General features: G+C 42.3%; 2 protein-coding genes across 6 annotated transcripts in view; one reads left to right on the forward strand and one right to left on the reverse strand.

Annotated features, from left to right (window-relative positions):
* The window catches only part of Ubn1 (ubinuclein 1), a 35431-nt gene extending 13292 nt beyond the window's left edge, over positions 1-22139 (reverse strand). Inside the window, exons 1-11 of one of the 2 annotated variants that reach the window (NM_001106977.2) lie at positions 21380-22139; positions 17407-17694; positions 11799-11885; positions 11240-11335; positions 10778-10912; positions 10063-10166; positions 8932-9370; positions 2397-2467; positions 927-1056; positions 685-803; positions 180-308 (exon numbers count right to left, since the gene is read on the reverse strand). In NM_001106977.2, the coding sequence (NP_001100447.2) occupies positions 180-308; positions 685-803; positions 927-1056; positions 2397-2467; positions 8932-9370; positions 10063-10166; positions 10778-10912; positions 11240-11335; positions 11799-11885; positions 17407-17655 (1559 nt within the window). In that variant the 5' untranslated portion in view covers positions 17656-17694; positions 21380-22139. The remainder of the gene's footprint in view (positions 1-179; positions 309-684; positions 804-926; positions 1057-2396; positions 2468-8931; positions 9371-10062; positions 10167-10777; positions 10913-11239; positions 11336-11798; positions 11886-17406; positions 17695-21379) is intronic. The other variant, XM_006245787.5, reaches the window with a different exon arrangement.
* Positions 22140-22249: 110 nt separating this feature from the next.
* The window catches only part of Glyr1 (glyoxylate reductase 1 homolog), a 35517-nt gene continuing 32194 nt past the window's right edge, over positions 22250-25572 (forward strand). For 3 of the 4 annotated variants that reach the window (XM_039086260.2, XM_039086261.2, XM_039086262.2), the window contains exons 1-3: positions 22250-22351; positions 23330-23366; positions 24294-24373. In XM_039086260.2, coding sequence (XP_038942188.1) covers positions 22314-22351; positions 23330-23366; positions 24294-24373 — 155 coding nt within the window. In that variant the 5' untranslated portion in view covers positions 22250-22313. 4 annotated transcript variants of the gene reach the window in all.

Genomic DNA, 25572 nt, shown 5'->3' on the forward strand with positions numbered 1-25572 from the left:
GAGCAGAGAAAAAGATCAGAAACCTTCCACCACCCCAAATCCCGTTTAACAGTTGCCACTGTGTGCTTTCAGCAACCCATGAAAGTAATTAATCCTAACCTTCATTAGCAATATGGGGACAGGCTCAGACACCGGTCTCACAAACCCTCCAATGACGCAAGGTCCCAGTTTGTGCACACCTGATTTCATCATTCCACTGGAATTTCTTCCGGGGTCCCATTATTCTCCGGCCCCCCTTTTCTTCATCTTCTTCTTCATCAGAACAAATCCGTTCTCTCTGCTCCTTGTCTTTCTCTTCCTCCAGCATCCTATAGAGAGAATAGAAGGAACTCTGAGGTTCTCTTGCCTACCAGTTTCCCACTCCTCCCTTCTACAATGCTCTCCTTAAGATCAGAAAGTGCTAAACTGCCTAGAACTGTGTAGGAGACGTATAAAGAAAAGAGACAGGAACCTGGAGCGATAGCTCAGTGCTTAAAAGCATATGCTGCTCTTGCAGAGGATCCAAATTCAGTTTCCAACACCCCAGCTCAAAATCACTTGTAACTACAACTTCAGGGTATCTGACTCTCTTCTGGATTCTGCAAGTTCATACACATTCCCACAGACAGACTCACTATATATAGACAAGTAGTTAAGAGGGGTAGGAGGAGATACAGGAAGGTAATGATACTCAAGTACACTTACTTAGCAACCTTTGCTTGTGTGTGTGCTTGGCATTCATCCTGGTACTTGGCCACCTGCTCAGGCATGGCCCTACCAATGGCATCCTTGAGCTTCTGGAGTGGCTCTTTTAGGCGCCCACCCTACCAAAAAAGGACACGGAATAGGCTTGGCTCATGTACCAGTCTTACACTGAGGACTCATAATGGGCTATCAAAAGGAGACAGTGCAGCAGATAGGATCCTTAGACAGACCCTGCCACTCACCTGTTCGTAGAGATGAAGCTTCCGAGCACGCTTGACCAGAGCATCCTTGCTGCAGGGCAGGAATGAAGCCAGATAGGCAAACACCCCAGAACGGATTTGGCTAGTCAGCTCCCGGGTTTGTACCTCTATGCTGAAGAACACAACACAGTCATCAATGGCCTGCAGCTCACTGCAAGTTTCCTCTTAGGTTGCATACTGGAGAAGAAAGCTAGGCATCAAAAGTAGATTGAATCTCATCTTGATGGTCACACAATGTAACCAACCATGTGGCCACAGCAACAAAATCTCCAGTAGCAACAAACAAGAAAAACTCTCAAGCCTGATGAACTTGGCTAGGAAGAGGGTCAAGGCTCTTAGGTCAAGGATAAGACCAAGTCAGAGGTAGTCAAGAGAACAAAACCAAAGACAAAAAGATATGAGTATTAAATTTCATAAAGAAAATAGGAAAGCTTTAAAAGTGAAAGTAGCAAATTGCTTGGAGTTGGCAGGAAATATTTTCCAACAATATTTTGAAGATTTATTTTTCTTTTACGGAAAGTGTTTTGCCTATATGTATGTCTGTCCCATTTGCATGCCTGGTACCCATGGAAACCATAAAGGGCACTGCATCCCATAGACCTAAAGTTAAAAAGCCAGGTTGTTTAAGACAGTTGTGAGCCACTGTGTGGGTACTAGGAACCAAAACCAGACCCTCTGTGAGAGCAATGGCAAGTTCTTGTAGGAACTAGAGCATCTTCCTAGCCCTCTCCACCACATTTTGATTTTCAGTTACCCATTCTACCCATGATCATGAGATCAGGAAAAGCCTCACTTCTCTAGTTTCTCTAGCCAGATGAACAGAAAAAGCCTAAGCTTTCTGTATGTGGCACCATCAAGCAGGCTCTTTGTTGACATAAAACTCTCACCTGACCCTCAAGGTGCTCTTTGAGGCGTCATGCTGAGCCAAAAGGTCCATCCACATCCTACTCTACGCAGTAGAGGCCATTTGTGGGAACATTCAAGTCTTGACAACTGCTCTTACATAAGCAAAACCCTGCTGTCGAGCAACAGGCTTCTCCTGCTACCTAACACAACAGGACAAGGGTTGCAAAGCCGTGCCCTGACATGGCTGAGCTTTGTATGCTTGCTGGTGTCTTTTTTAATATGGTTCAGACAATGAAGTACCTCGGGTTTTGGGGCTCTGGGCAAAGCACGATGGGATGAAGTATAATGGCAGCAGAAGTGAACATGAGGAGGAGCTGAGAGGCACCCAAGACCCAGCAGACCTGAGGTCAGCTGGCTGTCATTCATTCCTCTGGATGCTCACTTTTCACCTCACACTTGTCTTCCCACTATGACAGGACATGTATTACATCACTTTAATAATGTCTGTGGCTGAAGATAGTAGGTCTATCATTTATGGAGACAGATGCAGTGTCCCTGTTCCATTTTACATAGGAGAGCGGAGACAAACAAACAGGTGATACTCACTCTAGCAAGATGCCATTAATATCTTGAGTGAAGAACTTCTGCTTGCTGTCTCCCTCCGCAGCTCTGGCAGCCTGATTCACAGGAGACAGTAACGGGTGTAAGTGCCCTTCCCCACGCATCTCTCACACTCAGCAGCAGGTACAGAGTCACCACTCCCAAAGAGCACCTGCCGCCTGAACACTGTCTGCCGTCCTCCTCACTATCCCGCAGCCCAGACTAAGGTCATCCAAAGCTGGTGCAGCACGTGTGGCTTGAGTTTCTTGAGACTACAATACTAATCATGGAACAGAAAGACGTGATCCTAGACATCCAGCCAGAGAGCAACCCAGCCAGCGTCTAGCATCTGTGTCCAGACTCTGACAAACGACCCCGTAAATGGGATGTCTGTCCTGTCAATGGTAGAAAAACAACTAGGACCTTCAGCAAACCTACAAGATTTAAAGCAGCAGTTCTCAATCTTTCCAATGCTGCAACCCCTTAACACAATTCCTCATGTTGTGGAGATCCCCAACCATAAAACTAATTTGTTGTAAAAAAAAAAAAAAAAAAAAAAAAAAAAAAAAAACAAGAAAAATAAACTAATTTGTTGCTAATTCGTAACTATAACTTTGCTATTGCTATGAGTCATAATGTAAATATCTATGTTTTTCTGTGGTTTTAGGTGACTATGAAAGGGTCATTTCGACCCCAAAGGGCCTGCAACCCACAGGTTAAGACCTGCTTATTTAAAGGCTTTTATGTATCAAAAAATAATGAAAAGTAATAAAAATACTGTGTACCCCAGTCATACCCAGTACCCAGAGAGAAGCCTATTAGAAAAAAAAAAAAATGACAGTGTAGCCTCAGCACTTAAAGGACATCCTTTGAAAATCTGTATGGTATCCCACACCCAGACTCCTGAAATAATATGTGATATTGAAGATGATGCCTGGGAGAACAAATCTAGAGATCCCTGAAATGACCACAGCAAAGACTAAACCTGGTAGTTCTTACTCTTAGCTGCACATGGAAGAAGTTACCTAGGCAGCCTTCTCTACCCCAGGCCAATCAAAACACAATCTTGGGAGTTGGAACTGAAGAATGTATGTTCTTTTTTTTTTTTTTTTGGTTCTTTTTTTCGGAGCTGGGGAGCTGGGGACCGAACCCAGGGCCTTGCGCTTCCTAGGCAAGCGCTCTACCACTGAGCTAAATCCCCAGCCCCAAGAATGTATGTTCTTGACAAGTAGCCCAAACATCAGATCTCTTTCAACATACCACATGGTGATTCTAATGAGCAAAGAGGGTTGGGAATCATTGGCCTAAACAAAAAGCTGCTGACCTGAAAATTAAGGCGAAATATAGTTTCTGAAATCAAACTATATAAATGGAGACAAGACTCTCTGAAAAAGATATATAAATCTTTACTCTTCTGCCTTCTTGTAAATGCAATCTCTGGGTCCCCCTGTGTCCTCTGACTACTCCACCTGCCTATTCTACTAGGTCCTTTATACCCTGCCTACCAGAAACAGAGTTCAAAAACTGAGACTGACCTTTAACCCCTGATCCTCAGGCTTCTACACCCCAGCAGATCCCTCAAATCTAAGCCTCCGAGTCCCGAACCCTCTCTTTTGAACTCAGGACTAGTACTTCCAATTACCTCTAAATCACTTCTACTTACTTCTATCCTTATTTGCCTGACTTCCTAGATTCCTACTCATACCCACACCTTAGCCTTCTTAAAATATCTCACTAACTTCCTTAGAACCCTGTAAGGGTTCTTTTCAATCTGAGACGCAAACCCAAACATGACACATGGTTTTCCACCATCTGCCACTAGCCATCCACTTCAGCTCTCATCTCCTACCATATATTCTGAGGATCCCACTGTCCAGCCATTCACACACTCAGCTCTGCCCTACTTTATGACAAGGACTTCTTGCCCTGAAGCTCTAGTCTGAGTCCTAGGTAGCTCAGAGTTACTCTTTGATCTCCTTTCAGTCTGGCTGTCTACCTAGCCCTCTGGTTAGCCATCCAAATAAGGCAGAAAGTATTTCATTCTGCTCTGTATTTCAGCCTGCTGTCACCTCCCTATCGTTTGTGAACATGACAAGATCATGGAGGATAAGAATCTGAATCTAGGCCATTATATTCACCACAGCTATCAAGTAGCAGGTCCACTGAATGCGTGAAAGAAAGAAAACATATGAACACACATGATTTTAAGGCAAACTAGAAGGGAAAAATTAAATATTGAGTAATCAGAAATGAATATGAAGAAACTATACAAAATTCAAGCTTCTAAGGAAACCTTGGCTAAAAAATAGCCCAGAGGAAAACGGGTAAAAGGGATGACATAAACACTGGATAGTGGAAGAAAGGACATGTGTGGTCTTTTTTATTTTATTTTATTTTACTGAGACAGGTTTTTTCTGGCTGTCCTGGAACTCACTCTGTAGACTGAGTTGGCCTCAAACTCAAGAGATTTGCCTGCCTCTGCCTTCCTAGGGCTAGGATTAAAGACACGTACCACCACCGCCCAAAATGAATTTTATTTTTAAATGAACTTATTTTACTTATTACTTTTTAAAAAGAGTTTTGCTGTGTATCTAAGGCCATCTAAGGCCAGACTTAAACTTACAAAATATCTCAGACTATCCTCAAATTTGCCACCCTGACTTTTGGGTGCTAGGATTATAGGCATAAGTTACTGTATGTATGGCTAAGGGCATGTGCAACTTCTTATACTTTTAAAAAGCATTCAGAATTCTATCCTGGTGCTTTAAAGCAGTGGGATTCTATTACTTTGATACTTGGGGTTTTTGCTTCTGTTTGGGTTAGTTTTCTCCCCCTACCCTTGCATTGCTGGAAATAGAATATAGGGCCTCACATTTGCTATTCAAGCCCTGCACCACTGAGCTACAATCTCAGTTAATAAAGGAAGAAAATAAAATCGAATCCTGTGTGTATGTATGAGTGTGTGTATGTATGGCTGCACGTGTTTGCACTGGTACAAATATAGGCTAGCAGACCACCTCAGTTGCTGAGTCTAGGAGCCATGGCTTACTATCCAAGGATTCTGGGGAGTCATAACTTGTGTCCTCATGCTGTGGGGCAAACACGTTACTATCTCTCCAGACAAGTTATTGTTTTGTTTAAATTTATACTACTAGTTCTAAGACCCAGAAGTATCCTTAGTTAATTCAACCTCATTCCTTAAACAGATATTCAAACATCACACTGTTCGTCAGGCCCGTCAACAGTTTTAAGTTTGCAAATAAATATTCCTTTTCTAAGACAGGGTTTTATTAACCCAAGGATAAACTTGAACTCTGTGTTTTTAGATATAATTTGTGTGTGTTTTGCACACAAAACACCAAAGGAACAGGTCAATTGTCCTTCTCAATCACTCTCTGCCTTAATCCTTTGAGGTAAGTTCTCTCCCTGAATCTGGAATTCAGTATTCTTGTATTTTTGGCTAGGCTTTTAGTCACAGATACTTCTGCTCCACCCCACCCTGAGAGATTAAGGTTATAGGCACATGCTAGACCATACTTAGCTTGTTATGTAAGTGCTAGGATCCAAAATTCAGGCCCTCGATGGTTGTGCAACTAGCATTCTTAGCCACTGATCCACCCTTCTAACTCTTGTCCTTCAATTCTTGATTCCCCAGCCTCTACTCCCTAAGAGCTACAGTCACAGGGAGAGATGTACTACCAGGCTACACATTTTATTTTTAGATATTAAGCCATTTCTCCAGTACTTCAAAAGCTTTCTGCCTGTATAACATTTAAAAAAAATTTCTGAAGCTTTTTAAACTGCATCTTGGAGGATCTGGCTTTATAGTGAATTACTTAAGTGCTACATTTTTTTTTTTTTTCTTTTTTTCAGAGCCGGGGACCAGGGCCTCTAGCAAGCACTCTACCATTGAGCTAAATCCCCAACCCCTAGGTGCTACATTTTTAAATAAATCCAAATTAACTGAAGTTGGGCTTGTTGGCATACACCCATAATCCCAGTTACTCTGGAGACTGAAGCAGGATTTCGAATATGAGGTAAGGCTGAGTAACTAGTGAGCCTACTATGATCTGCAGCAACCTGAAAGTGAAGTCTCGCTAGCATATGGCTAATGTGCTGGTTGAGTGCAGTCACAAGTGTGAGCCCAGGCAAGATCAGAAAAGAGCCACTTAACCAGCAGAGTCAGAAATAATATGCATTCAAGCCCAAGTTTTAGCATTCGTTTTCATATTTAAGCAATAGAAATGGGCATGTATCTCAGCTAAAGTCAAGACTTAAAATCTATATCTAATCATGTTTTTAAAAATAATAAGAGAAGAAAATAGGGGCTGGGGATTTAGCTCAGTGGTAGAGCGCTTACCTAGGAAGCACAAGGCCCTGGGTTCGGTCCCCAGCTCCAAAAAAAAGAACCCCCCCCAAAAAAAATAAGAGAAGAAAATAAATTTAGGGAAGTAAAAAATACAGGAAGAAATACTACAACAATGCTACCAACAATGATGCTCAGCAAGTTTAACTCTGGGGTTGAGACAGGGTCTATAGTGTGGCCAGCTAATCTTGAACTTCCTTTTTTTTGCCAAGAATGATCTTGAACAACACATTCTCCTCTCACCAACAACAATTGGGATTATAAATGAGTGGCACCATGCCCAACTATCAAATTTATTTTTCTTTCTTTCTTTCTTTTTTTTTTTTGGTTCTTTTTTTCGGAGCTGGGGACCGAACACAGGGCCTTGCGCTTCCTAGGTAAGCGCTCTACCACTGAGCTAAATCCCCAGCCCCCAAATTTATTTTTCAAGTTTATGTATTTGAGTACACTGTCGCTGTCTTCACACACACCAGAAGAGGGCATCGGATCCCATTACAGATGGTTGTGAGCCACCATGTGGTTGCTGGGAATTGAACTCAGGACTTTTGGACAAGCAGTGAGTGCTCTTAACTGCTGAGCCATCTCTCCAACCCCCTCAAATTTAATATTTAAAATGCTGTGTTCATTTCAAGATCTAGCACAGAATTCTTTGTTAAGGATACAAATAACCACATGTGGCTTCTGGAATTCTATGTAACGTTCTATGTCTAAATACATTCTTCTCTGGAAAGACTACCTTTCCTAGCAAATTTCAAAAAGGACCAGGCACCCAGACACCCATGCATAAGTATGAAGGGTTCTAGGTACAGCAAAATCTGTAATGTAAGCTGTAAGGGAGCCATTATTCAGGAGAGACAACTCACCAGATAGCATGTCTACCCAGAGAGGCTTTCTTGTACCACAGTCCAACATTGTTTCAGGCTGTGGCACTTCATTCCCACTATATCTTTTCCCCAAAAAGGTAAAATAATAGGTTACTACTCTGATCACAATCTACTATGGAAGTGAGGATATAACCAGGAGTTTTATTTTGACTTTTCTGTTAAAATAAACAATGGTTTACTATCACTTGTTCTCATTTAACTTGGTTAACAAGCCTTTGAGAGACTACAAAACAATGTGCTTACAAATCAAAGCATTGAAAAGAACAAGTAGGAATTTTTTTAAACATAAATTCTGAGCAACAAGACATTATGCTCAAACCTGCCAAGGGCAGATTCAACTCTCTTCTCCCTTCGATGTCATACTCAGTTAACTGACTCCCTGGCAAAGCACAATTCATTAAAAAGCATTACATTCAAGAACACTTACATACAACCATACATAGGCTAACAAGGAGAAACTATGGTTGTGAATAAGGTAATTTTGTTTGCTTTGTATATCTTCTCTAGGTGAGAAAACAAAACATTTATACCAAAGCTGATGTTTTACACTGTCCTAAAACATGAAATAGTCACAGTAGTGATTCTGAAAATGCTCTAAAAATCACTAGTTGAATACAAACACTGCTGGAGCTACAGTCCAAATCACAGTGTCTCCAGGGAAGTGTTATTTTAACCAAGGCAATGGTATAAAAACTAATGATCCACAGGTAGATTAGAGTTAGTAGTCAATCATTGAATTGACTCAGCAAAAGAGCAGCATGGCTATCCCATGCTAAAGACTGCTTGCTGTGTTCTGGGACGGGAAGAGGTGCTCAGACTAAGGTTCCACTCATCACCAAGTAGGGACACCTCAACACTAATGATGCTACCACAAGGGAGCAAGTAAAACCCAGTAACAACTAAGCAGTGCTTGTTCTATATGTGTTTACAAACCAGTGCATTTTCAAAATCTCTGGAAGAACTCAAAAATCATTTTACCTCAGCTGTCAACATAAGGTCTGGTCAACAAAAGCAAAGGGGAGTTGTGAGAAGGAAATTGGCAGAAAAGAGAACAAGAGAAAAATTTCCCCAAAGTAAAATCTCCAGAAGTGGAGGAATCAAAAGAGGTGAAAAACTAAATCCTGGTAAGCAAAAATTACACTGTTTCCTCCTTGGGATGAAATGGGAACTTGGGAAAGGCCCTCCACCTTCACTAAGGACTTCTTGGGCATCGAGTTTCACAAGGTGCAGAGCTAATGCCAATCTACTGAAATGGCTTCCAGGAAAGCCCAGACATATTATGTCACCATACCTGAGCCAGCTCCTTAACACGCTTCTCCAGGGGTGTTGGCAGGCCTTCGGGGAAGGAGGAGGGCTGCCTGAATTCCTGATCCAATCCCACCCCAAGGGAATCACTTCCATCATCCATATCTCGGAAAGGGCTTCCTTCTGGAGACTCACTGAGCAGCTGCTCCAAGTCCAAATCCGTCAGGGAGTCCATGGCAGTGGCAGCTTGGAGCAAGTCATTGTCAGAAGTAGAGCCAAAGAGTGAGAGCAATGGGTCAGAAGTGCCCTCCAGTTCCCTCAGGCCCTGAGCTTCTACTGATGACACAGCTACAGGCTTATGTTCTTCCTCTCTCTTTTTCTGAGCCTCTTTCTCCTTCTGAAATTTCTTGAGCATCTCTCGAACACTTAATGACCCAGAGTACTTCTTCTTCTTTTTCTCCTTGCTGGCATTGAGGGCTGTGAAGCTGCAAGCGAGAGGGGAACTGGTTACTCAGGTTGTAGCACTCTCCATGAAAAACCCAGCAGCCTCATCCCTGCTCCCAGGGAAGGGTCTCCATCAAAGTCTTTGTTCTGTCAGTCTACTCTGTTATGCCTCCATCCTTTTGGCATAGAGAACTTGTTTTTGCTGGACCAAAGCTTGAGCATGAATACAGATTAGTAATACAGTGTTATATAATGTTAAATATCCAATGGGTTTTTAAGAACTACCAGTCTGAAATAAAAGTTTGCAAAAAGTGGGAGGGGCAGGAACTACTTCATGGAAGAACATATGAGAAGCAGAGAAAAGCAGCAGCTTGGAAGGCAGCTGGGCTGAGTAAGGAGGAATCATGACCATAGAAAACAAAAGAAAGTAACAGAGACAGAAGAGCTGGGGCAGAGAGGAGTGCCAATAGAAGGAGTATCAGCAATCATCTGGTGACAGAAGTAGCTGCTGACACTGACGGGACACAGGCACACAGGCTATCCAACACACAGATGAGAATGGCTGACTTGCTGAGAACAGCCCTGTCAGAAGAGACGGGAGAGGAGGGTCAGGCCCTATAGCCCCTTTTGAAGCCGGAGAGGAGGGAGGGAAAGTCAGCTCCCAGGTATCCCAGGGCCCTTGTGTGCCCTAACGGGCCAGAATTTTTCCTAGTAAAAAGCTGCTGCCTCTCACCCGGCTTTGGAAAACTTGGACTTTTTCGATTTCTTCTCCTTGTCATAAGTGTCATCTTTTTTCTTCTTTTTTATCTTTTCACCACCTTCCTTCAACTTCCGCTTCTGAGAATTAAAGACAAGGCAGTTACACAATTCCCTGAGTTGGAGAGCAAGTACACTAGACTGCACTGGCCTTGCTCTGTATGGGGTTTATCTTATCTTCAGACCCATCTCATTTCCTTCATGAACAAAAAGCTCTTTCTCAAAGCAGTCCCTGGGTCAAGAACCCACAACATTCCAACAACAGTGTTTCCTGCAAACCTCCAAGTAAAGGCCATGGTGGCTGTTCTAGAATTGGTTGTAAGTGAACCCTCTCATTTTAAGTAATGGGCAGTGGTAGGCAGACCCTGAAATACACTCAAAACTAAGGTGGACTAATTTGCAGTAAGTGACAGCCCCAAAACTAAAGTCCTTTCCAAGTCTACAGTGGAAAAGTCACGAAGAATGGGTTCACAGCTCTCCCTGAAACTTATCTGGAAACATGACCCTGCAGGACCATCTTGGGACACGGATGAACTGACTAAGTCCTGATCAGTGTCCCCATGTCCACATCATTTACCTGTCCACCAGTCTCCTGAGCCATTTAAGAGACTACATATTCTAGAGTAACCTACTAAGTTCACAGAGTCACATCAAAAATTATTTCTAAAGTCCAAAATGAAGAATATCCTAACCTTTGGAGATTTTTTCTTCTTTTCTTTAATGAAGTCATCCTCAGATTCTGAAGCTTGTCTAAACTGCAAGGTTCCTGAGTTGATGTAAAATCCTCCATACTTTGTAGTCAGAGAAGCAGGAACAAGTTCATCATACTAAAGGGGGAAAACATACCATCAGCTCCCACTTCTGATTCCATGGGCCAAGGTACAAAGCACATCTTAGCAGATACGACTGGGATTTCCTGTCACTCTTCAGAGTGACCATGCTAAGCCGTCCTTTCTTCAATCACTAGTGTGCAAGCTACTAGATGCTTTGGAAAGAAGAGGTCATGATTTTCAAATAAAAAAAAAAAGTTCTGGATTCAGAAGGTCTCTTCCTCTTAAGTTCAGTGCTGCTTGTGCAAAGAGGACATACTGAGATGTCACAACTCCACTTCCCCACTGTCAGTATCATACAATACCATATCACTGAGTACTCACCGCCTCAGAGTTATCGATGAAAGAATCCGATTCATCGTAGCCATACCCCATATCAATCAAATCCTGTATTCGGTCTTTTCTACGTTTCTTTCCACCCTGAAATTTAAGAGCAAGGTATCACATGCTTTTTGGTAAGTACAGTTAAAAGTTGCCTTGAGCTAGTGACTAAGTTGTAAAGCAATGAAAACACATACTACCCCCAACTTGTCTCTCTCTGTCTCTCTTCTCTCTCTCACACACATATATACATACCCCACCCCCTCCCCTAAAGATTTAATTTGTATAAATGGCCTAAAAAAGAAGAACAAAATAGATTCCTCTGCTCTACAACAAAATAGATCCTCTAAGGCCTTATTTATTTACCCATTTAACTCACACATTGCTCCTGCCACATAAGAGTTCTGTACCTTAATGCACTGGTTTAATAGCTATATTCTGTTTCCTCTGCATACACATCTATTTCCAGATCACTTCTGACTACCCACTAAATGAACATTAAAATGCCTAGAGACTGTTCTCACTAATGAGGTTGTTGCCTTGCCCAACACAGAAATCTTACATATTTTTCTTCAAATTTCCGTGCAAGGGCCTCCACCTTATGCCTTTCTTTTTCTTCATCATTGAAAGGATCCAAGACATCTTTTTTCTGGAAAGAGATCATTACACAAAAAATAAAACACACACACATAAAGCCATATTCCTGGTTAAAGAACCTTCAATGACTACCCAACACTTATAAACTAGGTAATAAAAACTATTATTCAGAAATAGCAAGAGAGAATACCATGTTTTACTGTTTAAAACACCAGAATTTTACCAAGTGTATCAATTTATTATAATACTAGATACTAGAAAGGCCAAGGCACAATGATCTCAATTTCAAAGCCAGTCCTGACCTCAGAGTGTGGTCAAAGCTAGCCTAGACAATCCACCGAGAACTTGTCTTTAAAAAAAAAAAAAAAAAAAAAAGGAGGGGGGAGGTGCTAGAGAGATGGCTCAGTGGTTAAGAGCACTGACTGCTCTTCCAGAGGTCCTGAGTTCAATTCCCAGCAACCACATGGTGGATCATAGCTACCTATACTGAGATCTGCCGCCCTCTCTGGCGTCAGATGTACACATAGGCAAAGCATTCATACATAAATCTTAAAAAATAAAAATTTGCTTTAAAAAAGAGAAAAAAAAAAGGGTAAGGGGCCTAGCTTAGTGTTATAATCCTTGCATGATTAACACCAAAACCATACATTAAAGAGAGAAGGCAGAGAATACAATTCAAGAAAGCCTGATCAAATATCTACAATGGCCTAACATGGGGGCTTCATTCAAATACAGCCTTGACTAAAGATACTCAATGTCAGGGCTGGAGAGATGGCCCAGCAGTTAAGAACACAGTATTGAACACAGTTCTGTGGACATTGAGTATCTTTTTTTTTTTTTAAGATTTATTTATTTTGGGGTTGGGGATTTAGCTCAGTGGTAGAGTGCTTGCCTGGCAAACGCAAGGCCCTGGGTTCGATCCCCAGCTCCGAAAAAAAGAAAAAGAAAAAAAATGTATTTATTTTATGCATATAAGTACACTGTCGCTGTCTTCAGACACACCAGAAGAGGGCATCAGATCCCATTACAGATGGTTGTGAGCCACCATGTGGTTACTGGGAATTGAACTTGGGACCTCTGGAAGAGCAGTCAGAGCTCTTAACCTCTGAGCCATCTCTCCAGCCCCCAACTCCTACATTTTTCAATCAAGTAAATTTTCCATGTTCTTGGGCGACGAATTTTAATATTAATAGTGATTATACTATATATGATTAAGACTTCAGAGTGCACATAAAATACTGAAAAATAGAGGCTTACTTCAAAACAAACATCTCTAGGCCAAGCATGAAGGTACATTCCTGTAATCTCAGCACTTGAAAAACAGAAGCAGGGGCTGGAGAGATGGCTCAGTGGTTAAGAGCACTGACTGCTCTTCCAGAGGTCCTGAGTTCAAATCTCAGTAACCACATGGTGGCTCACAACCACCTGTAATGAGATCGGATGCCCTCTTCTGGTGTGTCTGAAGACAGCTACAGTGTACTTATATATAATAAATAAAAAACAAAACAAAACAAAACAAAACAAAACAAAACAAAAAAAAAAAACAGAAGCAAAAGAATAGGTCTAGGGCTGGAGAGATGGCATAGCAGTTAAGAGCAATGAATGTTTGTTCTCCCAGAGAACTGGGTTCAATTCCTGGCACCCATAAGGCAGTTCACAACTGTTTATAACTCCAAGATCTGACACCCTTACCACACACACACACACACACACACACACACACACACACACACACACACACACAGAGGCCAGTCCAGACTACATAGTGTTGCTCATTTTCCAACTTCAAACAAATAAAAAAGAAAAAATTTCCTTTATTCTACTTTCTAGTCTAATAAAACCCACCAAAAGATTTACATGATTTATAGTGTGTATACATACTAGAATACTATGGTCCATATACAGTACAAACATTTATGATAATAAATGAGTAGTTTCATGTTTTTGCCTGCATGTTTATATGTGCAGTAGGTGCATGCATGGTGCTCAAAGTGGTCAGAAGAGGACATCAGGTCCCCTGGAGCTAGAGCCACAGTATGGGTGCTGGAAATGAACCCTGGGTCCTATGGAACAACAGTGCCATCCCTCCCAGCCTACCTGGGCTTTGTTAAAACCATGTGCTGCTTATCTGTTATCTTATATTTCTACAATGGTCACTTACAACTTAAACGGCTAAAATAACTTTTAGAAATTCCATTTTTGGATGGGTGGTGGTTACATCTTTAATCTTAGCACTTACTTGGGAGGCAAAGGCAGGAAGATCTCTGTGAATTCAAAGCCAGTTTGGTCCATTACTGTTACACAGAAAACCCTGGCTCAAACCCTCCCTGCAAAACCAACCAACTAAACAAACAAACAAACAAACAAACAAACAAAGCCATTTTTGAGCACTAGCCAATTTAGCATGAACTCCTCAAAGCCAAGCCAACACATCTTTTCAATTCCTACCCAGAACTAAAGATTCAGTTTTGTCCAAACACAGCATGTTGGCCATTACTGAGCTCAGCCAAGGACCTCTGGGACTTAAACCTCAACATATTGTAACTTCTGCTACCTGTACTCCTGGAATGTTTTAAAAATAGCTATAAGACTGACAATTCCTATGAGGCAGGGACAATCCTTCCCACTTTTATAAGGTCCCCCTGTGCAGTAGCACTTACGTTGTAAAGAATATGTGTTAGATGAATTACTACATCAATGTATCAGATTATACTGGGAGTAGGTGCCTAGGACCTCATGCACGACTGTACTCTTAAGAGTACAGGACAAATCCACTTGAATTTGTAAAACTGAAAAGGAGTGATTCCCTTGTAACTTGATTCAATTTTTTCTGTGCACATTCCATAAATTTTCTATAATATTGAATATGGAACTTCTCTTCCCCAGCTGCCAAAAATAAAACGAGGTAAGTCAGAACACTGGCGTTCCAATTTCAATTGTTTTATCCATTTAGTTTGAGCCCATAAATAAATACATTAACCAACTCCTACAAATGTCTCCTTTTTCTTAAGAATGAGGACAGGCTGGAGAGATTGCTCAGTGGTTAAGAATGCTGACTGCTCTTCCAGAGATCTTGAGTTCAATTCCCAGCAACCACATAGTGTCTCACAACCATCTGTAATGGGATCTGATGCCTTCTTCTGCTGTGTCTGAAGACAGCAACAAGTGTACTCACATACACAAGATAAATTATTTTTCTTATCCTGTTTTCTGGCCCTTGTACAACATGATGACCCTTAGTATAGATGCATTGATTTCATTCTGCCTGTAATATTATCAAGACAACAAACACAGTTTGGGCTGGACAGACAGCTCAGCAGTTACAAGCATTTGGAGAGGACCTGGAGTTCCCTTCCTAGCAGCCACATAGCAGTTCAAACCCTCTGTATCTCCAGAGGATCCAACTCCCTCTTCTGGCTCCTACAAGTAACACATGTGGTACAGATACATGCAGACAAAACAGTAATCCACATAAAAGCAAATAAAGAAGCAGGAGAGATGGCTCAGTAGTTGAGAATGCTGACTGCTCTCAAAGGAAACCTGAGTTCAATTCCCAGCATCCACATGACGGCTCAGCATCATCTGTAACTCCAGTTCCAGGGGATCTGATAACTCCAGTTCCAGGGGATCTGATGCTTAAGTTCCAGCAGGCGCCTGGCACATATGCAGTGAATACACATACATGTAGGAAAAACACCCATAAAATTTAAAAAATAAACAAAACACATTTTTAGTCAGGTGGTGACTAAAACACCATTCACCTTAATCTCAGCACTGGGGGTGGGGTAGAAGCAGGAGGATCAGGAACTCAAGAGCATATTGCTATATGGTAATTAAGAGGACTGTCTAGGCTACATGAGACCCTGCCTTGAATATAATAAACATAACCCTACCCATTTTTATTCAAGAAAAGTGAGGAATCCTAACTAGACATGCTTCCTCCATATATCCCCAAAATTAGTCAACTGAGTGAGTACTTGGCAACGAGACACTGTGCTAGAGACTTACCAACATTATCTCATTCCACCCTTCTGTGAGTCAGGTGCTGGCCTCATTCTTGTTCTACCAGAAGCCAGAGACCAAAATGTCACAAGAGTGGCCCCACTTACTTTCTCTTTATGTTGTGTTTTATTAGCCATGTGCAGGTTGCCTGGCTGTGCTGAGTTTATGAAAAATCCATAAATTTTATCATAATGTACTTTTTAAAATTATATGTATGATACAACTAAAATTTATTTAGATTATTTTACTTGGATATAGTGGTGTAAATATGCAAACCCAACATTTAGGAGTCTGCCACAGGAAGATCAGTAGTTTAAGTTCAAGGTCAGCCTGGACTACATAGTAACACAGTGTGCTACTTGGTTTTTCTGTTTGTTTTTTGTTTGATTGGTTGGTTTTCCAGCTTGCCACAAGCTAGAGTCATCTTAGAAAAGGAACCTCAACAGAAAAAACACAACCTTCAGACTGGCCTGTAGGCAAGTCTGTGGGAATATTTTCTTGGTATGGCTGATGTAGGAATGACCCATTCTGGGTGGTGAGACCCCTGGGCAAGTGGCCCTGGGTTGTACAAGAAGGTAAGTAAGCAAGCCAAAAGAATCGAGCCAATAAGCAACACTTTTTCATAGTTCCTATTTTTGTTCCTGCCTTAACTTCCCTTCAGGATAGACTGTAGGCTATAAGCTGAAATAACACTTTCCTCATCCCCAACTTGATTTTGATTTCTATGTTCATCATGGCAACAAAAGCAAACAGAGAAAGACAGTCTCTCTAAAATATATAAAAACACACACGCTTCTTTAAAAAGTTAACAACTGGCTAATGCTGTAACAATTGAAGATAGGTGCGCATCATAAGATTCTTGGCACTTGTTGTCAAGCCCGATGCCCTGAGTTCTATTCCCAGGTCCTACATGACGGAAGGAAAGCACTGACTCCCACAAGCTGGGCATTCACGCTCTCCCTCTCTCTCACTCTGTCTCGCTCTCTCCCTCTCCATTACAAATAAGTAAATATTTTAAAAATGAAAAAAGGAAAGAAAAGAAAAAGGAAACATCAGTTAAAAATCATTTGAAGAAACTAAACTGATTTTCAAACAGCTTGAAGCTCACAAAGTCAATTCTGGCATAGGAAGCAAGCAAGCAAAAGCAGATTTCTACACATCCAAACCCAGAGACCACTCGAGAGAGACACTGCTGTTCAGAAATGATTAGCAGTGTGGGTATCCTTCTGTCTGTCCTTCTGCCAGAGTGGGCATAGGAAAAGCATGCAACACTGCAATCATCAAAAGAATGATCTCATGAGTCATATAAAAATATTCGCGCCAAAAAAAGGCGCTACTTTTTAAATTTATATAGTTAGTCATATAGTCATAACTCAAACTAGCTTTGGATATGTCAAATATTTCTCTCTAGCGTAAGTCAGGAAGATTTCTAAAAGAATTTTCTTCCTTCCCATCCAGCGCTGGCTCTAGGTGAGTGAAATGAGTGTGGAGCAGCCTCGCTTCCCCATAGAAAGACCCGTGTGAACATATTGGTAGATTCCCGTTAGGTCTGCAGAGCAGCCAGAATGTACCTTATCTCCAGGATGAAGGCCTTTCACCTTTCCGCGGGTGTTCTTCACCAGCTCTGGGTAGAAGAACTCTGGACAGCGCTTGTGATCGGGTTCGAAGAGAGTGAGTGTAATCCGAACAGCCGCTGCAGCTGGCTCGCAGTCTTGATGCTGCTCTGTTCCTCCAACCTCCTCTTTCCTGGACTTCTTTAACAATGCAGGATTCAAAGAACCTGGGAGAGAGGTGAACTGGACCCTGTGGGGCTCCGACATGGCTACCAACAAGTCTTAGCAGGTGTCACTGCATGGTTTCTGCAAACATTGAAGAGAAGGGCCAGGTCAAACCAAAATAACAAAGATAGACATTTTCAAAATAACAAAAATAGACATTTCCTTGTCAGTTACTCAGTTTTTAAAAAATTTCACTGTCAAGAAGAATCCATTGATAAATTATAATTGCTTTAACTCGTTTAAGCAAACAGTTTCAAATATAAATTTTTTCTATTTTAGAAATCATCTTACACACACAATTCAAGTCAAAAAGTTTATGTATCAATGCAGTCAAAACTTGGGTTTTGTTGCATGTTACTTATTTCTTTTGTACCTAGAAAGCCCTTTATAAACAGATCACATGGAAGAAATCACCTAGTCAGTCTATTAAAGAGTTTTCACTTTTAACTCCAATCCATGGTGAACTTACTGGCTCTAACTTAATCTTTTCCAGTAGCAATTACAACACCAACCTCATATATTTATGGCATGTCTAGAAGCTGTGTAATATTAATCAAATACTTGAGAGAATGTTTATCTAGTACTGAACTGTCTTGAAAACTCTTACTTTTAGTATCTTGAATTAAAAGTTTGTCTTTATTATCTTTTTAAAAATAATAATTAGATTTTAGCCATTTCAGATCAATTTTAGAATCATTTTTGCAAGTCCCTTCCAAAATGTGACTGTACTTTGCAAAAATGATTCACAAATATGAATTCAGGGTAATTTATGACAATGTTGTCATAAAAATGTGATGCAAGACCATATAAGGAAGTTAAAAATATACAAATGAGTTTAAAAAAAAATCATTCTAGCCAAGTGCACACTTTTAATCCCAGCACTCAGAGGATTGAGGCAGCATCCTGTAATCAGGACTACATAAAGAGACCCTGCCTTAAAAAAAAAAAAAAAAAAAAGTCATTCTAGTCAGACAGCAAAGACATAATTCATAAAATAGATACCCTGTGCAGAGTTTATCAACATGTACTAGGACACTCTACAAAGGACCCTAAAAGAAACTCCAAGGGCCTCAGGTCATTGCTGGAAATTCACCTGGCTGTGAAAATAAACCTGAATTGAAAATTAGAGGCTTAAAGGCTCCCCACTGAGAGAGGAAGTACAATCTTACTGCAAGAAATGGGTCAGTAAGTCACTCAACTGATGAAGGAAGTAGCCAAAATTTTTAAAATGTAGCTTCTTTCAGTCCATGCACATAGCCAGTAACAATGTTCCTATCAGCTACAAAAGTCTGTGCAAGTCTGTGCCAACAAGTAGACAGGACTAAAGGATAAAGTAAGTCCACCTACTAACTCTTAGAAGCCAGATTTTGGTTAAGCTTTATGATCATGTTCATGATCTAGGGCATTTGAAAAATTTAAGACAGTAAGATATGCTAAAGGCCATGTTAAACGTACACATTTAATTCCAAATGCTTAAGAAAATGTAAATTGTAAAGTCCATAAAAGAATGTAGGGGTTGAGGATTTAGCTCAGTGGTAGAGCGCTTGCCTGGCAAACGCAAGGCCCTGGGTTCCCCAGTTCCGGAAAAAAAAAAAAAAAAAGAAAAAGAAAAAAAAAGAATGTAAATTGTATTTATATAATTAAATTTATGAGTGCTAGGGGTTGGGGATTTAGCTCAGTGGTACAGCGCTTGCCTAGCAAGCTCAAGGCCCTGGGTTCGGTCCTCAGCTCCAGAAAAAAAAAATTTTATGAGTGCTTTTGATCTTGGAAAGAGCTTCCTATAAGGTTTACAAATTTACCTCTTTAGAATTATGAAGTAATTGGGAGATGGTACACCATGCAGCACTTGGGAGACAGAGGCAGGTGGCGTTTGAGGCTAGACTGGTCTATATGGAGTTCTAGAACAGCCAGGACTACAAAGAAAAACCACCCTACCTCGGAAGAAACAAACGAATGAACAAACAAAAGAAATATGAAACAAACCAGGAAAGAAGTGTCTGAGAATTAAGAAGAGAAATCACTTTAAAATATGTTAGAGAATTTAATTAACTTGATCTGAAAGAGTTGATTAAGAAAATTTAATCTATTTAACTTTTTAGGTGCTATCTCTAAGCTTTGTTCAAGTTTAAGTAATTTTTATTTTCACATGCATTCATATGAGAGAGAGAGAGAGAGAGAGAGAGAGAGAGAGAGTGTGTGTGTGTGTGTGTGTGTGTGTGTGTGTGTGTGTGTGTGAAAACTTAGAGGAGTTGATTCTTTCATTTCGTCATGTGGGTTCCAGAGATTGAGCATAGGTCTTCAGGCTTAGAGGCAGACACCTTACCTGTTGAGCCATCTTACAAACCCTCACATAATTTTTTGTCATATAAATTCTTAAATTTGTAAATAAAACACTAAGGAAAATTTACAAGTCTTAAAAATAGCTAAGGATGTATGTAGTTCATCAAAATGCTTTCCTTGTACACTGGAGGCCCTGGGTTCAATCCCCACACTGGGATTAAATTAAAATTAAATTAAATTAATATGGGAATGGTAATATACACCTGTAATACAAGCATTGTGGAGGTAGAGAAAGGAGGATAAGTTTAAAATCACTCTTGGACATACAAGAAGTTGGAGGTCAGCTTGTATTGTATGAGACCCTGTCTCTAAATAAAATACAAAAAGGAAAAAAGCCCCACAGAATAGGTTTTAAATACTCGGAATTAATAGAATATTAGTATGCTACACAGGAAAAATTCTTCTCTTTATAAAGCAGATTATGAGATTATGGGTCAGTGGTGGTGGGCAGATCTTTAATCTCAGCACTCAGATTGAAGTCAGCCTGACCCACAAGGAACTCCAAGACAGCCAGGGCTACATAGAGAAATTCTGTCTTGAAAAACAAAACAAAAAAACATATTATACAAAAGCTTATTTCCAGATATTCCCAGGGACTATTTTATATTTTTGTTATCATAAATACATTCCTTTTAACCATTTTACTTTTGAATTGACTACCAATAAAACAGAAAAATTTGTATGCTAATGTTTCCATTGATTTCTTTTCCTATTTAGTGGTTTTTCTCTATTGTAAAATGCAAGGTTTTATTACCTACAGAAATGACAATTTTTCTTTTACATTTATTTTTGTTTCTTATCTTATTTCATTAACTAGTATTTCCAGGACATTAGACAATGTATCCTTTGTTCTATTCCTGACTTTAATGGGATTACTGCTAAATCTACTTGTAAAGATTAACATTTAAAGACAAATTGTTACAATATTCTTTAATTCCTTGAAGTTAGAAACACTAAGTTAAGAATATCTGTTAAATTATGTAAAATTTTAAGTACACTTTAAACGGTCAGTTTGTGTTTAAATTAACATAGTGTAAATGACGGTCTCTGCAACTAATCTGTGGTACTTCTTCCAAGGGAAAACAGGCTGGAGTCAATCCAAGGCAATCACCCAGCTTCTCCAACACACCATTCTCCCGGAACAATTCACAACCAAAGCCTCTCTACAGGGACACTGCTTTGGGGAAAGGGGCGTGAACCCGTCACCTTCCGATCAGGCTTAAGAAAGTAAGTTAAGTCCACCCCGGACTCAGACTCCCTGCTGTCTTTTTCTGGGAGTGAGACTTTCTTGCTCAAAGTCAAGCTTCAACCAGGTCTACGGAAGTTAGGGCAGCCACCCTGCCCTTCGGCAGGTACCAGTTCCCACTACGCAGTCATCTGTCTTCCAGCTGTCAAAACTTCTTGCAAAGTGTCACACACTACTTACGAAGGCTAACGCGGGAGGCTGGACCAGACCGCGGCGCACACCGTTGTCCCCAGAGCCGACCCGGGCCGCAGACGTCCCCCCGTGGCGGTCCTCATGCCGGCCCGGGACCCTGGGCTGCGGCGCGGCTCAGCGGCCCGCTCCCGAGCGCTGCAGGCGGGCGCGCGGAGAGCCCGCGCCGCGGCCCATGGCCGGGTCCCCAGTCCGCGGGAAGGAAGCCTCTCGACAAACTGCCGCTTTCTCTCGTCAGCCAGCGGGGGGAGCCGAGATATGCCAAGTCCACGTCCAAGAAAACAAGTCGGGCGACGCCGAGGACGCTTGGCGGGGACGCCGCTCCGGAAGCCTACTGTCCAGCTGGGCGCTCCTCAGCAGTCTGGAGCTCCCGCCCCGAGCGCGGGCTCGCGGGCAACCAGGGCCTCTTCGGCCCGGGGCTTGGACCGAGACTGGCTTCCAGGCCGCACCAGGGTCAGTCAGGGCAGCACCCGGACTTCAACACCCATCCGCCCGGCACCTCAGGCTCGGAAACGGCCCGGGGCCCGCGCCTGTCTAACGGCCGTAACGGAAGCAGCAAGAAAGACTGGAGAGGAGTCTAGAGTCCCGGAAGCGAGCGGGTAGCACAGTCGGCTCCCTTTCGCGCTAGTCCGGCCGCGCCGCCTCCGCCGCCGCTGCTTTGGACCGCGGATGCTTCGTTGTCACGAGCCGGGGGGTGGGGGGCTAGGAGCTTGGAGTCTCTGGGCTTCGACGCGCTGAGAGCGCGGCGCTCGAGTCACGTGCCTCCGAGCAGTCCAATGAAGGACCGCGGCCCGGTGACGCCAGCGCATCCGCTTGGCGGATGACAGCAAGCACCCGTCACGTGGTTAGGCCAACTCCAATGGGCGGTGCCGCGGCGACCTGAAGTTCCCGGCTGCCCGTGCGGCGGCGGTGGTTGGGTGGTAAGATGGCGGCTGTGAGTCTGCGGCTCGGCGACTTGGTGTGGTGAGTCCTGGCCACCAGAGCTGAACGAAAGACGGCGCGAAGCTGCTTTTCCTGGTCGCAGGGTTGGCAGCTGGCCCAGGAGTTGTTTTATTATGAGCTCCGGACGGCAGAGCGTGGGGAAGAGGAGGTGCCGCCGCGGTGTGAACGACGCTTGAGCGGAAGAGGCTGTCCGGTCCCCGGGGGACCGAGGCCGAGAGGGGCCGCGGCGGTCCCTGCTCTGAACCCCGAGGCCATCCCAGAGGAGGGTTACGGCTTTAGAACCCGGGCTCCGGCTGCCATTGCAGAGAACTCTGGCGTGGCATGAAGTCCCAGGGTCTCTCCGTAGCTCCCAGCTCTATACTTGCGAGAAATAGAGCTGTCCATACCCGCGTTCGGTTGGGACAGCCGTGGGCTCGAGGCTTGGCTGCAGGTGGCGAAATCCAACTGCCCGGCGCTGCCCCGTGAAGAAACCGAGGGGAGGGGGACTTCTCCTTTGCAAATGATGGCAAGGCGGTGACCAGTGCCTTTCCTATTCCTTGTGTCCCCGACAACAGCCAGAACCAAGAGTGACCATTGTCTCCTTGGAACTGCGTAGTTTCCCGACCTAGAGGAAGGTTTCCATGATTATTAGTCAAAGGAAAGCCGATCTTCGGGTGCATTAAACCAGTCTTAGGGAAAGTCTGTTTACAGAGAGAAGTTTCCAACACTCACTGGGAGGTACCAGACCAGTGACTCTTAATGGTTTTGTTATTCTATAGTCCTTCTTAGGGGAAGAGAGCACAGATCTCAGGCACATATAAATACAGTTCTGTACTCATGTGTGAGGGCCTTGAGCCCAGCTGTGGAAGGCTCATTAAGAACTCTGGTTTGCCTGCTTTTGTTCTGGCCTTTGCAAGCGCCAGCCTAGAGTTAGGAGCAGAAATTGCTTGTTGAGTGGGCTGAAGAAGATGGACTGGCTTTTCCAGGGCAAGTTCTGACTGTTTGTTTTATTTTCTCTAGGGGGAAACTGGGCCGGTATCCTCCCTGGCCGGGAAAGGTAAGTGCGTTGCCACTATTAAAAGAAGACAGCTGAAGGTGAAGTTAAGGGAGTGAAATAATGTGTTGAATTTCCTTCATTCTCTAACACTGACTTAAAATGGACTTATTCAGATAAAGCTTAGTGTTTTGCCTCTAATTATCACTCAGTTTTGAACGTTATAACCCGTGCTTAATATGAAGTAATCATTTCAGTCACATGGCTTGTGAACTTTGTTGTTTTTTATCTTGGAAATCAATTGTGATCAAAATATAGCATGCTAAAAATCTAAGAGAGAAGAAACAGATTCTCCAGGAAGAGGGAAGTCTAAATGTAGGTTAGTGAAAAGCTGAAGTATTTTTGTCCCGACTAAGTTTAAATCTTCTTCCCCTGTTACCATATGTGCTGCTCCAGTACATCTCTGCAGAAGATGCCATTCCAGACTTTTCAAGAGGTGGTCCATCATAGCGTTCCAAATGTTCTGGTTTTTTTAGTCTTGCTAGGAATCCAGGAAATGTCTGAAAAATCTTTGCAACATAGTGCTTCCTGTGCCTCGGTGGTCCTTTAATTTCACTATTTCCTGTCTTAACTCGTGCTACCCACGACAAAAGTATTTTAAAGAATGTTTTTTGTTTGTTCATTGTTCACATCACATAGAAGGAGGGGTGATATTCCTGTTAGTCAACTGTTTCTACACCGTGAGCCATTGTAGTAAGAACTATCTATTGAACAGTACACTATCTGTATGGAGAAATTAAAGAATATTTGCACATTTCTTCATATCACAACAGCAGAGTCCCATGTATGGGACAAGTATAGAGCCTTAGTTTGTTTTTGGACATTGTCCCTTCTCAGATCTTTGGCTTTTCAGCCTCACTAGAGCTATGGGGAGTTAACTTTCCCACTGAACTACTGTATTCTCACACCTTTTCTCTTTCTCTCCTTCAGATTGTTAATCCACCCAAGGACTTAAAGAAACCACGTGGAAAGAAATGCTTCTTCGTGAAGTTTTTTGGAACAGAAGATCAGTGAGTAGTAGTCCCTGGGAGCTCCATGTTGCTTTTGGGTCCCCCCCCCCGCCCCCCAGTCTAAGCTGCTTTGTGGGTGTTCTAAGGCTCCTTAGTTCAGGCTTACTACAGAGTGTGAAAAATGGTACCTCATTCTAGCTTTATGCTTAAATAAAAGGTGGTGTTCTTATCTAGCAAAAATTATTCTGACGCCAATGGTTGTGTCTTTCCTTCAGGTAAGAACCAGAGTTGATAACTTCGTATATAGCATAAGCACACTGAAGTTAGTTTCTTGTATCTTTGCTTTATCAACAGTTCCTGTTTCTCTTTCTCCCTCTCTCCCCCCCCCTCATCAATTTTTAAAAGTGTTCTGTAGCCTTGGGGACAGAACCGAGAGCCTTGACCATTTCAGGCAAGCCATTGACCCCTGAGTTACGTGCCCAGTTGGTTTTATTTTAATGACCATGTAGTGTAGTCTGAGTTACATTGAAAGGTAAGGTGTTGTTTGATAAAAGTACTTGTTTAATCCTGTTCTCATTTGTAAAACAGTGTAACTTACTGTGTCATTGCAATTACAAAGCTTTATTTCCCGGTGTGTGCTGAACTGGAAAAATCTAGGACCATTACTGTGAGGGTTGACTACAGACAGCCGTCTGAACAGTTACACTGAAGAAAGAATGTGTACTGAGTTGGATTTACAGTGGTTTGTTTAGCTTTCTCCTTAACACAGGACGGCTGCCTGATTCTAGCTAGGTAACTTGGTTTCTTTAAGCAGTTGTTTCTATACTTACTACTGTTTTAAGAAAGTGATTTTTTTTTCCTTCTAAATAGTCCCTTATAAATTGCTTCACACATTCAGTAGTTTGTGTCAGAGTGCTCCTCAGGTTTTCAGTTTACATAGTATGTTGACCTTAACAATACAGATATACCCTGCCCCCATTTCCTTTTCATAGGCCAGCTTACCAGCTTTGTGGTGGCAGTATTTCAAGGAAGACTGCCCTGAGTTTTGAGCAGAGCTGTGAAGAGGGAATGCTGTTCAGTGTCATAAATTAAGACTGGACTACAACTCAGTGGTCAAGCACTTGTCTAGCATGTATAAAGCCTCACGTTTAATTCCCATTACCACCACTCACCAAAGGAAAGGAAAGGAAAGGAAAGGAAAGGAAAGGGGAAAGAGGAAAGGAGAAAAAGGAAAAAGGAAAAGGGAAGGAAAAGGAAAA

Source organism: Rattus norvegicus, chromosome 10 (genome assembly GCF_036323735.1).
Source record: "Rattus norvegicus strain BN/NHsdMcwi chromosome 10, GRCr8, whole genome shotgun sequence".
Taxonomy (NCBI): domain Eukaryota; kingdom Metazoa; phylum Chordata; class Mammalia; order Rodentia; family Muridae; genus Rattus; species Rattus norvegicus.